General features: G+C 48.8%; 1 protein-coding gene across 1 annotated transcript in view; it reads right to left on the bottom strand.

Moving 5' to 3' along the window:
* Window positions 1-17500, bottom strand: part of LOC133139017 (four and a half LIM domains protein 3-like) — a 34747-nt gene that overhangs the window by 8733 nt on the left and 8514 nt on the right. The window contains exons 2-3 of the mRNA XM_061258258.1: window positions 2599-2780; window positions 571-745 (exon numbers count right to left, since the gene is read on the bottom strand). Of these exons, the coding sequence (XP_061114242.1) occupies window positions 571-745; window positions 2599-2780 (357 nt within the window). The remainder of the gene's footprint in view (window positions 1-570; window positions 746-2598; window positions 2781-17500) is intronic.

Raw genomic sequence — 17500 nt, 5'->3', positions numbered from 1 at the left:
CTCTCTCTCTTTCTTTCTCCCTCCCTCTCTCTCTCTTTCTCACTCCCTCTCTCTCTCTCTGTCTCTCTCTCCCTCTCTCTCTCTGTCTCTCCCTTTCTCTCTGTCTCTCTCTGTCTCTATCCCTCCCTCTCTCCCTCTCTCTCTGTCTCTCCCTTTCTCTCTGTCTCTCTCTCTGTCTCTCTCTCACTCTCTCTGTCTCTCTCTCTCTCTCCCTCACTCTGTCTCTCTCTCTCTCCCTCTCTCACTCTGTCTTTCCCTCTCTCTCTCTGCAGGGTACACACGGTGTCAGGGTGCGAGGGCGTGGCCATAGGGGCGGGTGTGCAGGGTACACACGGTGTCAGGGTGTGAGGGTGTGTCAGTAGGGGCGGGTGTGCAGGGTACACACGGTGTCAGGGTGCGAGGGCGTGGCCGTAGGGGCGGGTGTGCAGGGTACACACGGTGATAGGGTGCGAGGGTGTGGCCGTAGGGGCGGGTGTGCAGGGTACACACGGTGACAGGGTGCGAGGGCGTGGCCGTAGGGGCGGGTGTTCAGGGTACACACGGTGTCAGGGTGCGAGGGCGTGGCAGTACCTGGCATGACGGTCTTGTCGCAGGCCACGCACTTGGAGGAGAACTCGTTGCAGTAGCAGTCGTTGCACAGCAGCGCCTCCTCCTGGCTGGTGAAGGGTTCGTCCGCCAGAGAGCGGTCGCAGCGGAAACAGCGGAAGCAGTGCTCGTGGTAGTGCCGGTCCTCGTAGAACAGCTCCTGTTCCACCCGGGGGTCAGGGGTCAGGGGTCAGGGGTCATTCACAATCACCACAATGTTTAAACAAAAAAATCATGGCACCGTGGTAACAGTGGTTCATCTTATACACTGTAACACATTTTAAATTAATGTTCAGAGCTTACTATTGTCCAAATGTGTGTGAATGTGGAAGCCTGTGTGAAAGGCTTACACACTATGTATACCTATGTAATAATATAATTATATTATGTTATTATACCTATGTTATAATAATATTAATTTGTTATTTAGCTGATGCTTTTATCCAAAGCGATTTACAGTTCCTAAGCAGACTAAGCAGGGGCCAATCCCCCCTGGAGCAATGTGGGGTTAAGGGCCTTGCGGATCTTATAGTGGCTACACTAAGGTTTGAATCACCAACCCTCCGGGTCCCAGTCATGTACCTCAGCCACTAGGCTACATGCTGCACCATTCATGTTAAGAACTAAATATTAGCTCAGTAATATGACATCACCTACTGTTCATAGTGGCAAGCCCCATCTAACAAGGTCAACTGAAAGTTCTCCTCATTTGGCTTTTAAATATCACTCTGCACCTGGGTATTTCTGCATAGAGTTTTACCTCAAGTTTTCACTTGTTCGGATTCAGTCAGCTTCCACAAAATGCACTGCTTTTCAGACCACTGTACTCTGGTGTAAAATCTAACTATGACCAGCTTGAAATGATCAGTTATCAGTTTCAAAACAGATTGAGCTGGTCAAATCATGTTTGTTGAGTATGGAGCTGGTCTGAACTGGTCAACCTAGCTTTAGCTTTTTTTTTTTTTCAGCAGGGTACATTAAACTGCCGTTTCTGGGCCTCCATTTTAAATGCATCTTTACAACATCAAACAATAAACTTGTTTCCAATGACAACATGGAGGACTCTAACAGCCAACATTTGTTTCTGTTTCCAGGCTGAGGGTACAGAACAGCGGGCAGAAGAGAGAGTGAGCGAGGGTTGGTTGTTTTTCAGTAAAACAGAAAGACGAACGGTAATGAGACAGAGAGAGAGGCACAGGGGGAGAGCTGTTTATCGTGTCTGTCGAGCGCGGCCAAGACAAACACGCGCTTATTTATTGAGTTTCGCTCCTTAAGCGCCAGCTGCTCATTGGCCGCTTGTGCCAAGTGATGTCATAGCTGTAGCTTGCCTTCTCTGTCCCTGATTGGCTACTCTGAATGAGGAAACAGCACAGTCCTGCAAAAGTGTAAAAGTGTAAAAAAAAAAACTGATGAAATGAAGTCGACTCATTTTTGAAAACAGTGGGTTTGTCCTGGCCTTTTTGATTCGCAGTTAGCAGATACTTTAAACTTGAAAGTAAACATCTGCCACTGCAGTGAGACGCTTACTTTAAATAACGGCCGATTTCCTTAACACAAGGTGAATAATCTCACGCACTCAGTGGTCATTATTCGAATCAAAAACAAGATATTGTAACTTGCTCAGATTCATGTCCTGGAGCGCTGAGCCTGTACAAGGGCATGAGAGTGTCGGGGCTGAGACGGGACATGTTTTCATCCCAAAATGGCGGCGACCGAAACCGCAGGAGCGATCGCTCTCCCTGTTCTTACGCCTGATTGAACTTGCTCTCGCTGTTGATTCATTTCAAAGTTATTTTCGGTTATGAATCTGAGGGGGCCAAGCCTGTACTGGGTGAGACTACGATTTTCAACCAGGATGGGAGTATTCTGAGCGCTCTCCTGATTCGCCGTCTTTCCACTTCAGCCGTTAACACCTGACCAATGACACAGAAGCTTGGCCCCCCCATCTAAAAGGAAGAGGGCGGGAGCCGCCTGCTGTTATGTACGTTCCTATTGGCCGACGGCCCCGCTCACCCTGGAGTCGTGGCCAATCAGCTCCTTGCACTCGTCGCAGGTGTTGGCGAACAGGCTGTCGTAGCAGGGGATGCAGTAGGGGCTGTCCTCGGACTGGATGTACTTGCGTCCGTAGAGCGACTCCTTGCAGTGGTCGCAGTCGAACCTCTCGCTCATGGTGCTGTGCTGCGCCGCTCCTGCCCCTGGAACGCCATGGCAACACACACATGAGCACGGAAACACCCGGAAACACCCGGAAACACACAGACACACACGGAAACACACGGAAACACATGGAAACACAGAAACACACAGACACACGCGGAAACACACGGAAACACACGGAAACACCCGGAAGCACACAGACACACACGGAAACACACGGAAACACACGGAAACACGCGGAAACACCCGGAAGCACACAGACACACACGGAAACACCCGGAAGCACACAGACACACACGGAAACACACGGAAACACACGGAAACACACAGAAACACACAGAAACACACGGAAACACACGGAAACACGCGGAAACACACGGAAACACACGGAAACACACAGACACACACAGAAACACACACACAGAAACACACGGAAACACCCGGAAACACCCGGAAGCACACAGACACACACGGAAACACACAGACACACACAGAAACACACGGAAACACACAGACACACACGGAAACACACAGACACACACAGAAACACACGGAAACACACAGAAACACACAGACACACACAGAAAAACACGGAAACACACAGACACACACAGAAACACACTGAAACACACGGAAACACACAGACACACACAGAAACACACAGAAACACCCGGAAACACACAGAAACACACAGACACACACAGAAACACACAGAAACACACGGAAACACGTGGAAACACATGGAAACACGTGGAAACACGTGGAAACACACAGAAACACACGGAAACACACAGACACACACGGAAACACACAGACACACACAGAAACACACGGAAACACACAGACACACACGGAAACACACAGACACACACAGAAACACACGGAAACACACAGAAACACACAGACACACACAGAAAAACACGGAAACACACAGACACACACAGAAACACACTGAAGCACACGGAAACACACAGACACACACAGAAACACACAGAAACACCCGGAAACACACAGAAACACACAGACACACACAGAAACACACAGAAACACACGGAAACACGTGGAAACACATGGAAACACGTGGAAACACGTGGAAACACACAGAAACACACGGAAACACACAGACACAAAAGGCTTTCATCAGTGAGTTTGCACCCTTCACCTCCAGAGAGCCCCTGGCATCAACCCGAAATCTAACACACCATTTCATTTCCTTCAACGCTCCACGGTTTAATTCTGCTTCACCAGACAGGTTGTGCTTTTAACGGCAGAACTGAAGCTGTTTTGTGATCAGGCGAGTTTCTCGCTGGTCTTTTTTTATTGGATTATGGACCGGACACAGTTAATCTGCACCCAGGACACTGACGGGGCTGTCCGTTCACCCACAAACAGAACAAACAGAACAAAGACTGCAGAACTGAACTTATGCACGAATAACGAGGTGTTACACTTATTAAGGTAAAATCTACACGGTCTTACACTAACATTACATTTAGGCTTTGAGCAGATGCTAATATGCAGAGTTACCCAAAGGTAATGCTTCCAGCAGAACCCCTGCGGAATCTATTTTCTTCAGTATTCAGAACAAATTTTGTTTTTCATACGATTTTCACTTTCACTTCTCAGGGACTGGCAGTGCTGTTGACACATTTCCACCGCAGTGAGAATAATTATTTTAAATGCGTGTTTGAATCAGGCTGAAGGAAACATGGCTCATGTCACATGAGGAATGAGATTTTCAGTTATGCTGGTTAATTAAAATGTTCTGTGGCTCGTACTTTTAAAAGCAAAAGAAAAAAACACACAAAAAAAGTGTAAAACTGGGAAGGAAGAGTTTCCGGTGGCATGGTGTTCCACTGACTCACTGGGGAAATGTGACTAAGCAATAAAGTCATCTCACAACCAAAGGGTTCACATGTTGGGGCAGGATGTTAGAAGTATTTTGTGTGTATTTGCGTAGCCTTTGTTCATCATGTCATTAAAACACATTTAAAATCGTGAGTACAAGGGAAGGAGAGACCAAAGCCAAGAGACAACCCCCCCCCCCCCCCCCCCCCCCCCCCAAGTATTTTAGTCTTATATTTAGACTTAAATTCTTACTTCCATTATGGTTTTGGTGATTAATAAACTACTGCCAGTGAGCAAATTTAATTTCAAGATTTGCAGGTGGGGTAAGAAAATGTAACTTGTCAAACAGTAACTTAAAACAGTCAAGTGTTTTCTACTTCAGAAATAATATATAATTTAAGTCTCATTACAACACTTTAAAAAAACAAGCATTGCAGACTTTAGAGGAAGATCCAACCAAAGAGAAACTGAAGCTTGAGGGTGATATGGTGTGGCAACACCCAGATCAGACGAGAGAAAGAAAGGATAGAGAGAAGAAGGAGAAGAAAGATTTCTGTGATCGAACGTGGGAAATAAGGAACAGGGTTCACTGAAACACAAACACACACACACTTATTGGCTCTATCTGTTTGAGTTCACCTGTAAATATTTAGGAAGTGTGTTTCAGCCTGCAGTGGTGCCCAGACCACCTACAGAGTGGGAGGCAGCAGGGTAGGAACCCCGAAACACATCGAGCACACAATAAGGATGTGTATGTGCGGAGAAGAGGCGTGTGCGTGTGTCTGTGTGTGTGCGTGCGCGTGTGTCTGTGTGTGTGTGTGTGTCTGTGTGTGTCTGTGTGTGTGTGTCTGTATAAGTCACAGTATATGTTTGTATGACAGTGGGAGAAGTGAATATGTGTGTGTGTGATGGAGAAAGCGTGAGTATGTGAGTTATATTTTGTGTATGCTTTGGCAATATGAGTGTACCCTTACCATGTCAATAAAGCTTATTTGGATTGAATGTGTGTGTGATAATGGGAAAAGAGCTTTGTGTGTGTGTGTGTGTGTGTGTGTGTACAATATTTCAATGGTAGCAGTGTATGTGTACGGATGTGTATGTGTGTTTACGTACAGTGGATCTCAGAGATACTGGTATTTATGAATACCGCAGTGAATTGTATGACCCTCTTCACAAAGTCATTTGTGAAAGTGCTACTTGTATAACACTGCAGACGAAAACATTTGTCACATTCGTACAATGTTGATGCAGCACTGGAGCAACTTTATCAGGTTGCTATAACATTATGGGGACCTTGCCAAAGAGCTCTGCGCTTCTAATAAACACAACACAGCATAACACTAATAATTACATCCCAGACTATAATCCATACCATGTAAAGTATGGTGTGCTCATGGGTGTGTGTGTTTGTGCGTGTGTGGTTATGAATGTGTGCGGGCATGTGTGTGGGTGTGTATGTATGTATGTAAGTATATGTCTGCGTATGTATTTATGTACATACGTATGTGTGTGTGTGTATGTATGTATGTATGTACAGTATGTGTGTGCGTGTATGTAAGTATGTGTGTGTGTATGTATGTAAGTATATGTCTGCGTATGTATTTATGTACGTATGTATGTGTGTGTGTGTATGTATGTATGTATGTACAGTATGTGTGTGCGTGTATGTAAGTATGTGTGTGTGTATGTATGTAAGTATATGTCTGCGTATGTATTTATGTTGGTAAGTATGTGTGCGTGTATATGTGTGTGCATGTGTATGCATGCAAGTATGTGTGTGTGTGCGTATGTATGTATGTATGTAAGTATCTATGAGTGTGTTTCTTGTTTCATGCATGACAAACCAGATTAGGAGGACTCCTGGCTCTTTAAAAGTGGCTCTTCCAGGTCCTCCTGATTCCCATCAGCCCCTTCGTGAGGCAGAAACAGCCCGCGGGTTCAAACAGAGCCGGGACCGCAGAAGCGTTTCAGCGTGTGGGCGAATACGCCACAACAGGGCCTTTCTGTCTGAGGGTGCGAGGGAAACTTATGAAAGTGTTTTTCTTTCATTACTTTTGAACTCTTGCTTGCTTAAACACTTGGTACCAAATGTTCCTTCATAATACTTTTCATTTCCTAGAGTTAATCGCTCCTGTAACCTATTAACGACTTTGTGTTGAGGTAGCGGCACAAAGACTTTACTATAGCGCCACTCGATGTTAATGTTTAGCTAGAATGCATACATTAGGCACGTAGAATCTCCTTCTGTTATCCACATATATGGAGTGTTTGTGAGCAGCAATTTGGAACTGAGAGTTTGGGGCTCTTTTACATGACATTGCATTTGGCAGATGCTCTTATCCAGAGCGACATACAGTTGATTAGACTAAGCAGGAGACAATCCTCCCCTGGAGCAATGCAGGGTCAAGGGCCTTGTCTTATTGTGGCTACACCAGGGATCGAACCACCAACCTTGCGGGTCCCAGTCATCCACATTAACCGCTACGCCACTGGCCACCCTCTTCCCTGTGAGCTCTCCTAATACAGCTGTTTTTCTGCTTCTGAACATCCATCCATCCATCCATCCATCCATCCATCCAACCATCCATCCATCCATTATCTTAACCCACTTATCCTGAACAGGCAGAAGGCAGGAATACACCCTGGACAGGTCGCCAGTCCAGCGCAGGGCACACACACCATTCACTCACACACTCATACCTACGGGCAATTTAGACTCTACAATCAGCCTAACCTGCATGTCTTTGGACTGTGGGAGGAAGCCGGAGTACCCGGAGAGGAAACCCACGCAGACACGGGGAGAACATGCAAACTCCGCACAGAGAGGCCCCGGCCGACCGGGATTCGAACCCAGGACCTCCTTGCTGTGAAGCGGCAGTGCTGCCCACTGCACCATCCGTGCCGCCCTGCTTCTGAATGTCTCTCCTTTACTGAATCAAAAGACACAAGGCCTCAGAAGCGAACTGCACGAGCCCAGTCTCTCCAGGTACTGGGTGATAAATTAAGGAGTGAAACAGGCCTCCAGCTAGGCAGTCATACCCCAGCATGCATCATTAGCGCTGTGCCATTTCCCTGCTAATGAGGGGATCGTGTCTGCCCCTAAGGCTGATGGGAAGGGTTTCAGAGACCCCGCCCAGCCCAGCCCTGCCCAGAGGCCATACCTGTCCGCGGAGAGATTTACCTGCACACACCTCCGCAACAGGCAGCAGCTGCACAACAGCCTTACACACCTGAGAGAGCCCCGAACCTGACCCCACACACACACACACACACACACACGCACATTTATAACCACACGCAAACACACACACACACACACACACACACACAAAAGAGGCCATGCATGCAGATGCAGAGAGGCATGGGCACACACTAATTCAATGTAGGGGGACTGGTAAATCTTCTGGGGGAAAAAAATCTGCCAAAAATCTTATTAAATGTGACCTTTATGCTCAATTAATTGTGACAGCCGACAAACTAACCAATAAACGAATGTGCCAGGATTGCACCGGGAGGTTTGTGAGGGCACGGCCCCGTTCATCTATGGACCTGCAGCTACAGTGCGTCTGAGAACCTGCTCAAACGGACAGTCCAACCTCAACAGCATCATAAAGTCCTGTGAGGGGGTCTGCACTGTGTCCTGTCGAGGACGTGCGTTGTGAGGATCAGGGTGACAGCGAGTGAGATGTGAGACGGGTAATCGCCGCGGTGCAGTGATCTGCGCGCCGCGGTGTTCCCGGGGCTCGTGCTCACCCCCCCGACTCCGCAGCCTTGCTCCAGGCCCCCTGAGGGAGCCGGGCTTCGCAGGAGCAGGATGTCTGAGGCGAGGCATCCAGAAACGTGCCCCAGTACAGCTGGGAACACTCCCGCGCCTCAGAGATGCCAAACGCAGATACACACACGCTGTGTAAACACACGCTGTTTGAGGCATATTTTTTTTTTTTTTTTTTTGCCCGTGTCATTTTTGAATGAATGTCAGAGCCAATGACAGGGGGGACGGGGGGGGGACGGGGGGGGGGGGGGGGTGAGCGGTTTGATGGGAAAATCAAATCCCAACGGGATCTCCTCACCGCCCCCAGGCTTTGACAGGAACTGCACGGACGATGACATCACAGCCGATCTGGAGAGGTGAGTGAACCCAGAACCAAGAGATCTGCCTTTGCGGAGGGGGGGGGGGGTGTACTGCACACTGTTGGGGGGGTACTGCACCCTGAACGGAAAGCCAGATTCCCGCAGCTGTTCCACACACACACGACGTACGAGAGAACCGCAGGGCTGCGGAAGGTTCAACGACCCAGTCGCTGGAACTTCCTGTTCCAAACGTCCCCAAAATACCAGAGTTGGGGGGTTGGGGGTGGAGGGTATTTTGGAGGTGTTCCTGGACCCTCACCACAAGATAATTTCCCCCTTCTGTACGGTCATAACACCTCCATTCCCTTATGCAGTGGTCCAGCTAATCCTGCTTTGTGGGTTTTACTCAGTGTAGTTATCCAGCTAACTCAGTAATCCTGCTCTGTGGGGTTTACTCAGTGTAGTTATCCAGCTAACTCAGTAATCCTGCTCTGTGGGGTTTACTCAGTGCAGTTATCCAGCTAACTCAGTAATCCTGCTTTGTAGGTTTTAATAATTTAATATTTAGCTATCCAAAGCGATTTACAGTTGAGTAGACTAAGCAGGAGACAATCCCCCCTGGAGCAATGCAGGGTTAAGGGCCCAACAGCTGTTTGGATCTTATCGAGGCTACCCGGAGGCTTGAACCACCAACCTTATGGGTCCCGGTCATATCTTAGCCATTAGGCTACAGGCTGCCTAGTCTTTACACATTCTGCTCATACCCGCAGACCGGTCTGTTAATCTAATCCCCCCCAAAACTCCCATAATGCTCCTCTTCACTTCAAACACCACTCCACTGCTGCTGCTGGGGGGCGGGGGGGCCCAGCTGAATCCTAAAATGTGTGTTTGGTTACGGAGACACTCAGCCCCCCCATCCCCCACCCCACCCCACCCCATCACATCAAAGCCAGACTGCCGCTAGAAGCTCCTTTCTGACTTTTGTATTTCATAAAAAGTGGGAAAAATAAACAACTTTTCCACTGTTTTCATTTCACACATTAACAATATAATAAGGCATCCACCAGCCACAGACAAAGCAACTGTTAAGAACAGTGATCAGAGAATTACAGGAATGCAATGGCACTTCAACACACTTTTCCCTGACTAAACATGACCAGCTTTCTCATTTCACAGTCTGAATATTGTCTAAAAATCGCCAGTCAAACAGCACATCTGATCGTTGTTCAGTAGATATTACGGGCCTGGTTCACTTAAGATCTTCAGCACGTGCACAACCTTTTTGCCGCAAATCTAATAACACAACCAGTGATTGGTGCATAACAAACACCACAACCAATAGTTGGCCATGTTACTGGCTTTGCATGCACTAAAAATGTTTTGTAGACCAGGCCCTAAGCAAAGCCAGAGTGGATTTTGGAAATCAGAGCAAGACAAACACAGAGCGTTCACCAATCACACGGCACCCGAAAAGCCGACTGATAAAACGCTTAGCGCATCCGCACGAGCATCAGAAAGGCCGTTTAATCTCTCGCAGATTTAGATACAGGGAGCAGGGATCTCCTACGATCACCACCTCGCACACAAGCAAGAAACTACTCACAGCGTTACACACACACTCGTCTTTCTCTTCTGTTCTGTCCCTTTCTGTTCTTTTCTGTTCTTTTCTGTTCCTTTCCGCGAGCCAGCCAGGAAAGGGCCGCCGTGTTGTGGTGAAGTGGAGAGCCAGCACGAGGAGTGAGATATCAGCCCCGGTGTTTTTTTTTTAAATGTCAGCGCGTCTGTTTAAGATTACACACTGGAGGTGGGGGGGGGGGGGGGGGGCTGGGGAGGGCTGAGGAGGGGGGGCTGGGGGGGGGTGATCTCTCGGCTCTTCGGGAGCGGGAGCGGGAGCGGGAGCGGGGCCGAGTGTAAACACGCAGCACTCAGTGGACTCGGCTGCTCCAGACAGGTGCTCCAGACAGGTGCGTTTGCCTCCGTGTGCGCGACCGCAGGGCGACACACCCTGAGGGAACAGACCGCTCAAGCTCGGTTCTAAAACAGCCGGTAGCTGGATGACCAGTTCAGACCAGGTCCCAGCTCGACATGGTTTCACTGGTTGATCAGTTCAGACCAGCTCCCAGCTCGACATGGTTTGACCAGCTCAAGCTATGTTTTTAAACAGCGATGTTTTCACCAGCTAGCAGCTCAGACCAGCTGGCTGACCAGCTCATACCCAGCTAGAATATGACCAGCTTGACTCCCTCAGTTCTCAAGCTGGTATATCAGGTATAGCAGGTATAGGTGGTATAGTTGCTATAGGTGTGGTAGGTAGTATAGCTGGTATAGCTGGTATAGCTGGTATAGCAAAGGGTACCTAAAAAAGTACAAATGCTTGTTGCTGGCACAGTACATAATGTTATACCCATAGCCAGCAATATACGTCATTTCAGCATAAACAAAAAACCTCCACTGTCACTTTATTTCTGAGAGGGTGGAAAAAAAGTATACTATTATTACCGTTTGTTTTGACTTCAAACAAGCACTGATCTCCACTTGGTGACTAGTCTTTCTTTTTTTTTAGTAATTGTCCTTCTGTTTTTACTTCCAGGGCTAAAATGTGCGGTTGTTTTCCTTTCACAAAGACGTACAGTACGGGCAGAAGACGTGGTCGAAACGGTTCCTTAAATGGCCCGAACGTAAACATCAGAAAGTGTGAGAAAAGTAGGAATCTAAACAGAAAGAGAGGTCTAGGGGCCAATATCATTTCTGTGTGTTTTGGAGGGCTTTCGAACTGCTTCATGAGAAAGTCTCTTACAACCCAGCTTTCCCACTGCTGGGAGGGAGGCATCATGAACCCCACAATGGGAGGAGCTATCGCATGATCACACAGATCAACCAATCACAAACTCTGCTCTAAGAGAGGAAATTATTATGATTGGTCAAAACGAGTCAGTGATTGACAACACACTGTAGCTCCGCCCACTACACAGGGTTTGCTCTGCCATTGCTATGGTTACAGCCAGCCTATAATATTTGTTTTACCGCAGGGCTGATTCTCTGCTGGGGGGTGCTGGGAAACCAGTCCCACAGCGATCTGAGAAGAGCCTGGCACAGGCTGTTTAGTTAACCCCCCCAACTCCTCACTTTTCTCTCAAACAACGAGGGTGAGAGAGAGAGAGAGAGAGAGAGAGAGAGAGGGAGGGAGAGGAGGAGAGAGCCGGTGGGAGGCAGAGAGAGAGGGAGGGAGAGAGAGGGAGAGAGAAAGAGTGACAGAAAGAGAGGGAGAGAGGGATGGAGAGAGGGAGGGAGAAATGGAGAGAGAGGTTGGGAGAAATGGAGAGAGAGAGGGAGAGAGGGAGTGAGAGAGACAGAGAGAGGGAGGGAGAGATAGAGACAGTGTGAGAGAGACAGTGAGTGAGGGATGAGGGTCTCAAACCTGATCACAGATGATCATCCCCCTGTACATATCCTAAACTTACCCATGAGATGCTATAGGAATAGCAGGCCATGTTTTTTGTATTGATGAAGCAAACCTGATAAATGTGAAGGGGTCTAATCTGGACTGAGAGAGACTCCCCGTGATCGTGACTGTATCTGAGTGAAATGGATCAAAGAGTCTTTTAGTCAGTCGATTCTGCCGGAGAAGGTCCTGTGAGCGTTAAATGTGGGTCATTTCAGACCCAAGCAGAAAGGAGATCCTCCTAAATCAGGAGAGGGGACGTCTGCTGCAGATTATCCCTGGAACATTTGACAAACACCTGGAACTCCTGGGCTAACTCCTGGGCTAACTCCGTGGCGCAGGGAACATTTAGGAGTCTCCCGGGTTCGGATGGTGAGATAACTCCGTCCTCTCCCGGCGGCGCGGCGATCGTTCTGGCTCAAAGATGGCCGACCCCAATCTCGCAGGTGAGGCACTGCAGATACAGCGGCGGTCGAGGTGAGTCATCATGCCCACCCCCGCCCCTCCACCCCCCTCCCTCCCAGACCGCAGACCGGAACAGTGTAAGTGCCCCCCGACCCCCCCCCCCCCCCCACACCTATACCACCAGCAGGAACCCATCTGGAGGACAAAGACACAGATGGATCAGATGAAAGAAGAAACAGTCCCAACTGTTTTTTATTTTTTTATCTTCCCCCTTGTTAATGTGCTACCGATGATCAATCATACATCATTCTTTTCTTCTTTTTTTGGGGGGAAATACACAAAAGCCGGCCCCTGTCCTCTGACCGAAATAGATTTGGTTGAAAGAAGCAAAGCCGACCACATCGATATCCTGCGAGGTACAGCGTCAACTGCAGCAAGAGCAGAGCTGCCGGCACACGCAGACTAAAGCCAGACTAAAGGCGGACTAAAGGCAGACTAAAGGCAGACTAAAGGCAGACTAAAGGCAGACTAAAGCCAGACTAAAGGCGGACTAAAGGCGGACTAAAGGCGGACTAAAGGCAGACTAAAGGCGGACTAAAGGCGGACTAAAGGCAGACTAAAGCCAGACTAAAGCCAGACTAAAGGCAGACTAAAAGCGGACTAAAGGCAGACTAAAGGCGGACTAAAGGCGGACTAAAGCCAGACTAAAGCCAGACTAAAGGCAGACTAAAGGCAGACTAAAGGCAGTCAGCTAACAACCCGGGATAATAAGAACCTGGGGTCGGTTCCACAAAGTCCTGAGTCCTGAGTCCTGAGTCCTGAGTGCTGGGTCCTGAGTGAGGCTAATTCATGCTTCCGCGACAAAGTGTCGTGGGACATGTCTGCGGCACTTCTGATGTCAAGCCGACAGCTTTCGAGCTGTGGATTTCTGTCAGGTCGCAGACACCCATCAGAGGAGTCTACTTTATTATTAGGTTACTTGTTTTTATCAATTAAGACATAACTTGTTTACATAATCAGCTAGCAAAATGGACGGGTGTGTAGAAGCTGGTTTCGAGAGTAACAAAATGCGCTGACTGAACTACAAATGCAAAACTATCTTAACTTTGGACTTTGAAGATAGAAAGTTTCAGTAAAACACTGCCTGTTTCCTAGCTTAGCCGCTGCACCTGTTTGGGGAACGTCTAAGCACCTCTCAGGTGACAGGAAGTCCCCACACCAGACAGGAAGTCCCCACACCAGAGCAGGAAGACAAAAAAAACAGACAGGATGCAGCTCTCTCCTCAGGACGAAACGCCGCAACAACAAAAGCACCACAGTGTCCTCCCCACAGCTTTCCTGTCTGATTCCTGCTCAAACAAACAAAGGCCCCACGGGTCAGCCTGGTACTGATATATCCACTGGCTCTGTGGCTGGGTCTGATATGCCCACTGGCTCTGTGGCTGGGTCTGATATGCCCACTGGCTCTGTGGCTGGGTCTGATATGCCCACTGGCTCTGTGGCTGGGCCTGATATGCCCACTGGCTCTGTGGCTGGGTCTGATATGCCCACTGGCTCTGTGGCTGGGCCTGATATGCCCACTGGCTCTGTGGCTGGGTCTGATATGCCCACTGGCTCTGTGGCTGGGCCTGATATGCCACTGGCTCTGTGGCTGGGTCTGATATGCCCACTGCTCTGTGGCTGGGTCTGATATGCCCACAGGTTCTGTGGCTGGGCCTGATATGTCCTGGCTCCAGAAGCAGCTGGACAGTGACTCACAGCGTTCCTCTGAGACATACGCATATCTGACCTACGTCCATACATACGCATCTCTGAACCTGCCGCTGGAAAGTGCTGCTGCTATTGTGTCCAGTGTCAGAGATTTATTAATGACCCAGACAGGTGAGGAGAGCAGTGTGCATGTGTGTGTGTGTGTGTGTGTGTGTGTGAGTGTGTAAGAGTGCGAGTGTGTGTGTGAGTGTGTGTGTACATGTCTGTGTGTGTGAGTGTGTAAGAGTGCGAGAGTGTGTGTGCGTGCATGTCTGTGTGTGTGTGTGTGTGTGTTTGTGTGTGTGAGTGTGTCTGTGTGTGTGAGTGTGTAAGAGTGCGAGTGTGTGTGTGTGTGTGAGTGTGTAAGAGTGCGAGTGTGTGTGTGCTGGTGAGTGAGTCTGACACCACCGATACACAGAGAGCCCCAGTCTGGCAGTACCGCTTCAGCCCCACAACACGGGCAGCTGGATCCAATAGAGAAACACAGCCGCCATTGTCTTAGCTCTCTTTAATTTAATATTTTTCCCTTCTGGGATTACTATAACAGCCCAGCCCCCACCCCCCCCCCCCAAAAAAGTGCACGTACAGTACACCTCACATTACATCACCAACACCTGCCACAGTTTTCTTGCCAAGACTTAAAGGTCGTTCTCCCAAAACAGAGTCAGCAGTCTACCTGGCAATTATTCTTCTCTTTTTTTATGCTGTCTTGTTTTGTCTCCTTTCTCCGCGGAGAGTCTCTATTTTAGAGTCCTGTACACAAAACACGCTGCTCAAAAAGAGCATTCTGCACAAACGCAAGGAGTTACGAGCAGTTAAAAACAATTATTTACTGTGTAATGCTCACTGGATCCTGAAGTCAGTTTGAAATTGGGAGGTTTTACTGGATACATACTGTATTGGTACACTAAACAGAAACTAACCAGTAAATTCAAAGTCAGATTTATGGGTGAAAAAGTCTGGCACAGCAAATGGACACAAAGTCTTTCATTTCTCAGGGAGGAAACTCTAGACGACTCTTAAAGAGAGCGTGGTGAGAAACACAGACGCGGAGAAGAGTAAACGTCGTACGGAGGGAACCCCTAAACGCTCAGGGGTGCAGGAATGACGGAAAGTATACAGAACCAGGGGTCATCTGGAGGCTCACGTGGAGTACTCTTCCCCCAAAATGAAGAGAGGGTCAAACGCACACACCAGCCCAGGGATGAGGATCTGTTTTCTGGTGCAGTTCACCAACAAGGCAGCGAGAAAGAGGGAAAGGGGGAGAGAGAAATTGAAGGGGAGATTGACAAAGGGGAGCATAAAAGAGAGAAAGAGAGAGAAGGGGAGCACACACTGCTCTCACGGAAGCTGAACTGAACAGGCATGACACATAAACACACTCCATCCCTCGTTCTTCAGGCACCGATCCCCTGATCTTAACTAAAGGATCCAGAAAACCTCCTCTCAGACCTGATCCTAACCAAAGGTTCCAGAAAAAAACCCTCTCTCAGACCTGATCCTAACCAAAGGTTCCAGAAAAAAACCCTCTCTCAGACCTGATCCAAACCAAAGGTTCTAGAAAAAAACCCTCTCTCAGACCTGATCCAAACCAAAGGTTCTAGAAAAAAACCCTCTCTCAGACCTGATCCTAACCAAAGGTTCCAGAAAAACCCCTCTCTCAGACCTGATCTTAACCAAAGGTTCCAGAAAAACCCCTCTCTCAGACCTGATCCAAACCAAAGGTTCCAGAAATAACCCTCTCTCAAACCTGATCCTAACCAAAGGTTCCAGAAAAAAACCCTCTCTCAGACCTGATCCTAACCAAAGGTTCCAGAAAAAAACCCTCTCTCAGACCTGATCCTAACCAAAGGTACCAGAAAAACCAGGGCTCCAGGTTGAGCTGGTCAAATCATGTTGAGTATGGATCTGGTCTGTGTGTGACCCGGAATTAGTAATAGCACACATATTGCGACAATACGTTTCCAAAAACGATCCGATACAGTAAGAAACTGTCTGCATACGATCCAGCCGTTACACAACTGAAATGAGAGACAAAATGACGTCTGACAGGAGGAGAAACGGCACCAGCGCCAGTGATGAGGAGGAGCTGGAAACATAAACAGTGATGTTGCCAAATGAGTGCCAACTCCACACCCCGCCCACACACGCCTGGTGCCTAAAGACACAGTTTAGCCCTGACTATAGTGGTGATATCGTGCCTTATTTCATGTGCAGTGAGCAGACAGCTCACTCATACACACGCCTGCAAGACAACTGTCACAAAGACAACACCCCCACCCCCCCACCCCACCCCCCCACACACACCGGCTTTTCTCATAAAGGTGCAGGAATGTGTGACACACTGAGACAAGGCTGCTACATGTAAACCATGCTCCAGTGCACTTAATCTCTCACTCGCTTTCTCTCTCCCCTCTCTCTTTCTCTCTCTCCTTCCCCCCTCCCTTACTCTCTCTGTCTCACTCTCTCTGCCTCCCTTTCTCTCTCCCCTCTCCCCCTCTCTCTTACTGTCCCACTCTCTCTCCTCCCTCTCTCCCTTTCTCTCTCCCCTCTCCCCCTCTCTCTTACTGTCTCTGTCTCTCTCTGCCTCCCCCTCTCTCTCTCCCTTTCTCTCTCCCCTCTCCCCCTCTCTCTTACTGTCTCTGTCTCTCTCTGCCTCCCCCTCTCTCTCTCCCTTTCTCTCTCCCTCTCCCCCTCTCTCTTACTCTCTGTATCACTCTCTCGCTTACTCTCTCCCACTCTCTCTCCCTCTCTCCCCCTCTCCCTCTCTCTGTGTAGACTCGGAGTGTCCCCTGATCACCTGTGCTTTAATCGGGCTTTGGGGGTCACCTGAGGAGAACTGCTCTCCCGCTCCACTGGAGAACAGTAATGCTGAGCTGGCCTATGGATACCCCCCTCCGCCCCCCCTCTCTCGATTCACTTCTGACTCAGAAACCAGGCAGCAGAGCCTCCCTGCCTCCACAGCTAACAGCCATCCCGCTATTTCTCCCGACCGCCGCGATATTGGCTCTTTGTGACCTGTGATCTAAATATCTGTACATTAGCATTTTCACCAGGAGGTCCTTGCTTAAGTCCCCCCCCCTTGAATCTGTGCCATTCTTAATATACGCACAACATACGTTTATCCGATTGTACTTTCACCGTAAAGTACGTTTGCCCTAGGAATGCTTTTTTCCCTTTTTCCCCAAAAATTCCAAGTCAGTGTTCTGCACCTGGAAGCTGTCGTAGAGTGCTGATGTCACA

The sequence above is a fragment of the Conger conger genome, chromosome 1 (genome assembly GCF_963514075.1).
Source record: "Conger conger chromosome 1, fConCon1.1, whole genome shotgun sequence".
NCBI classification, from domain to species: Eukaryota; Metazoa; Chordata; class Actinopteri; order Anguilliformes; family Congridae; genus Conger; species Conger conger.
This window is presented reverse-complemented; position numbering and strand designations above follow the sequence as displayed.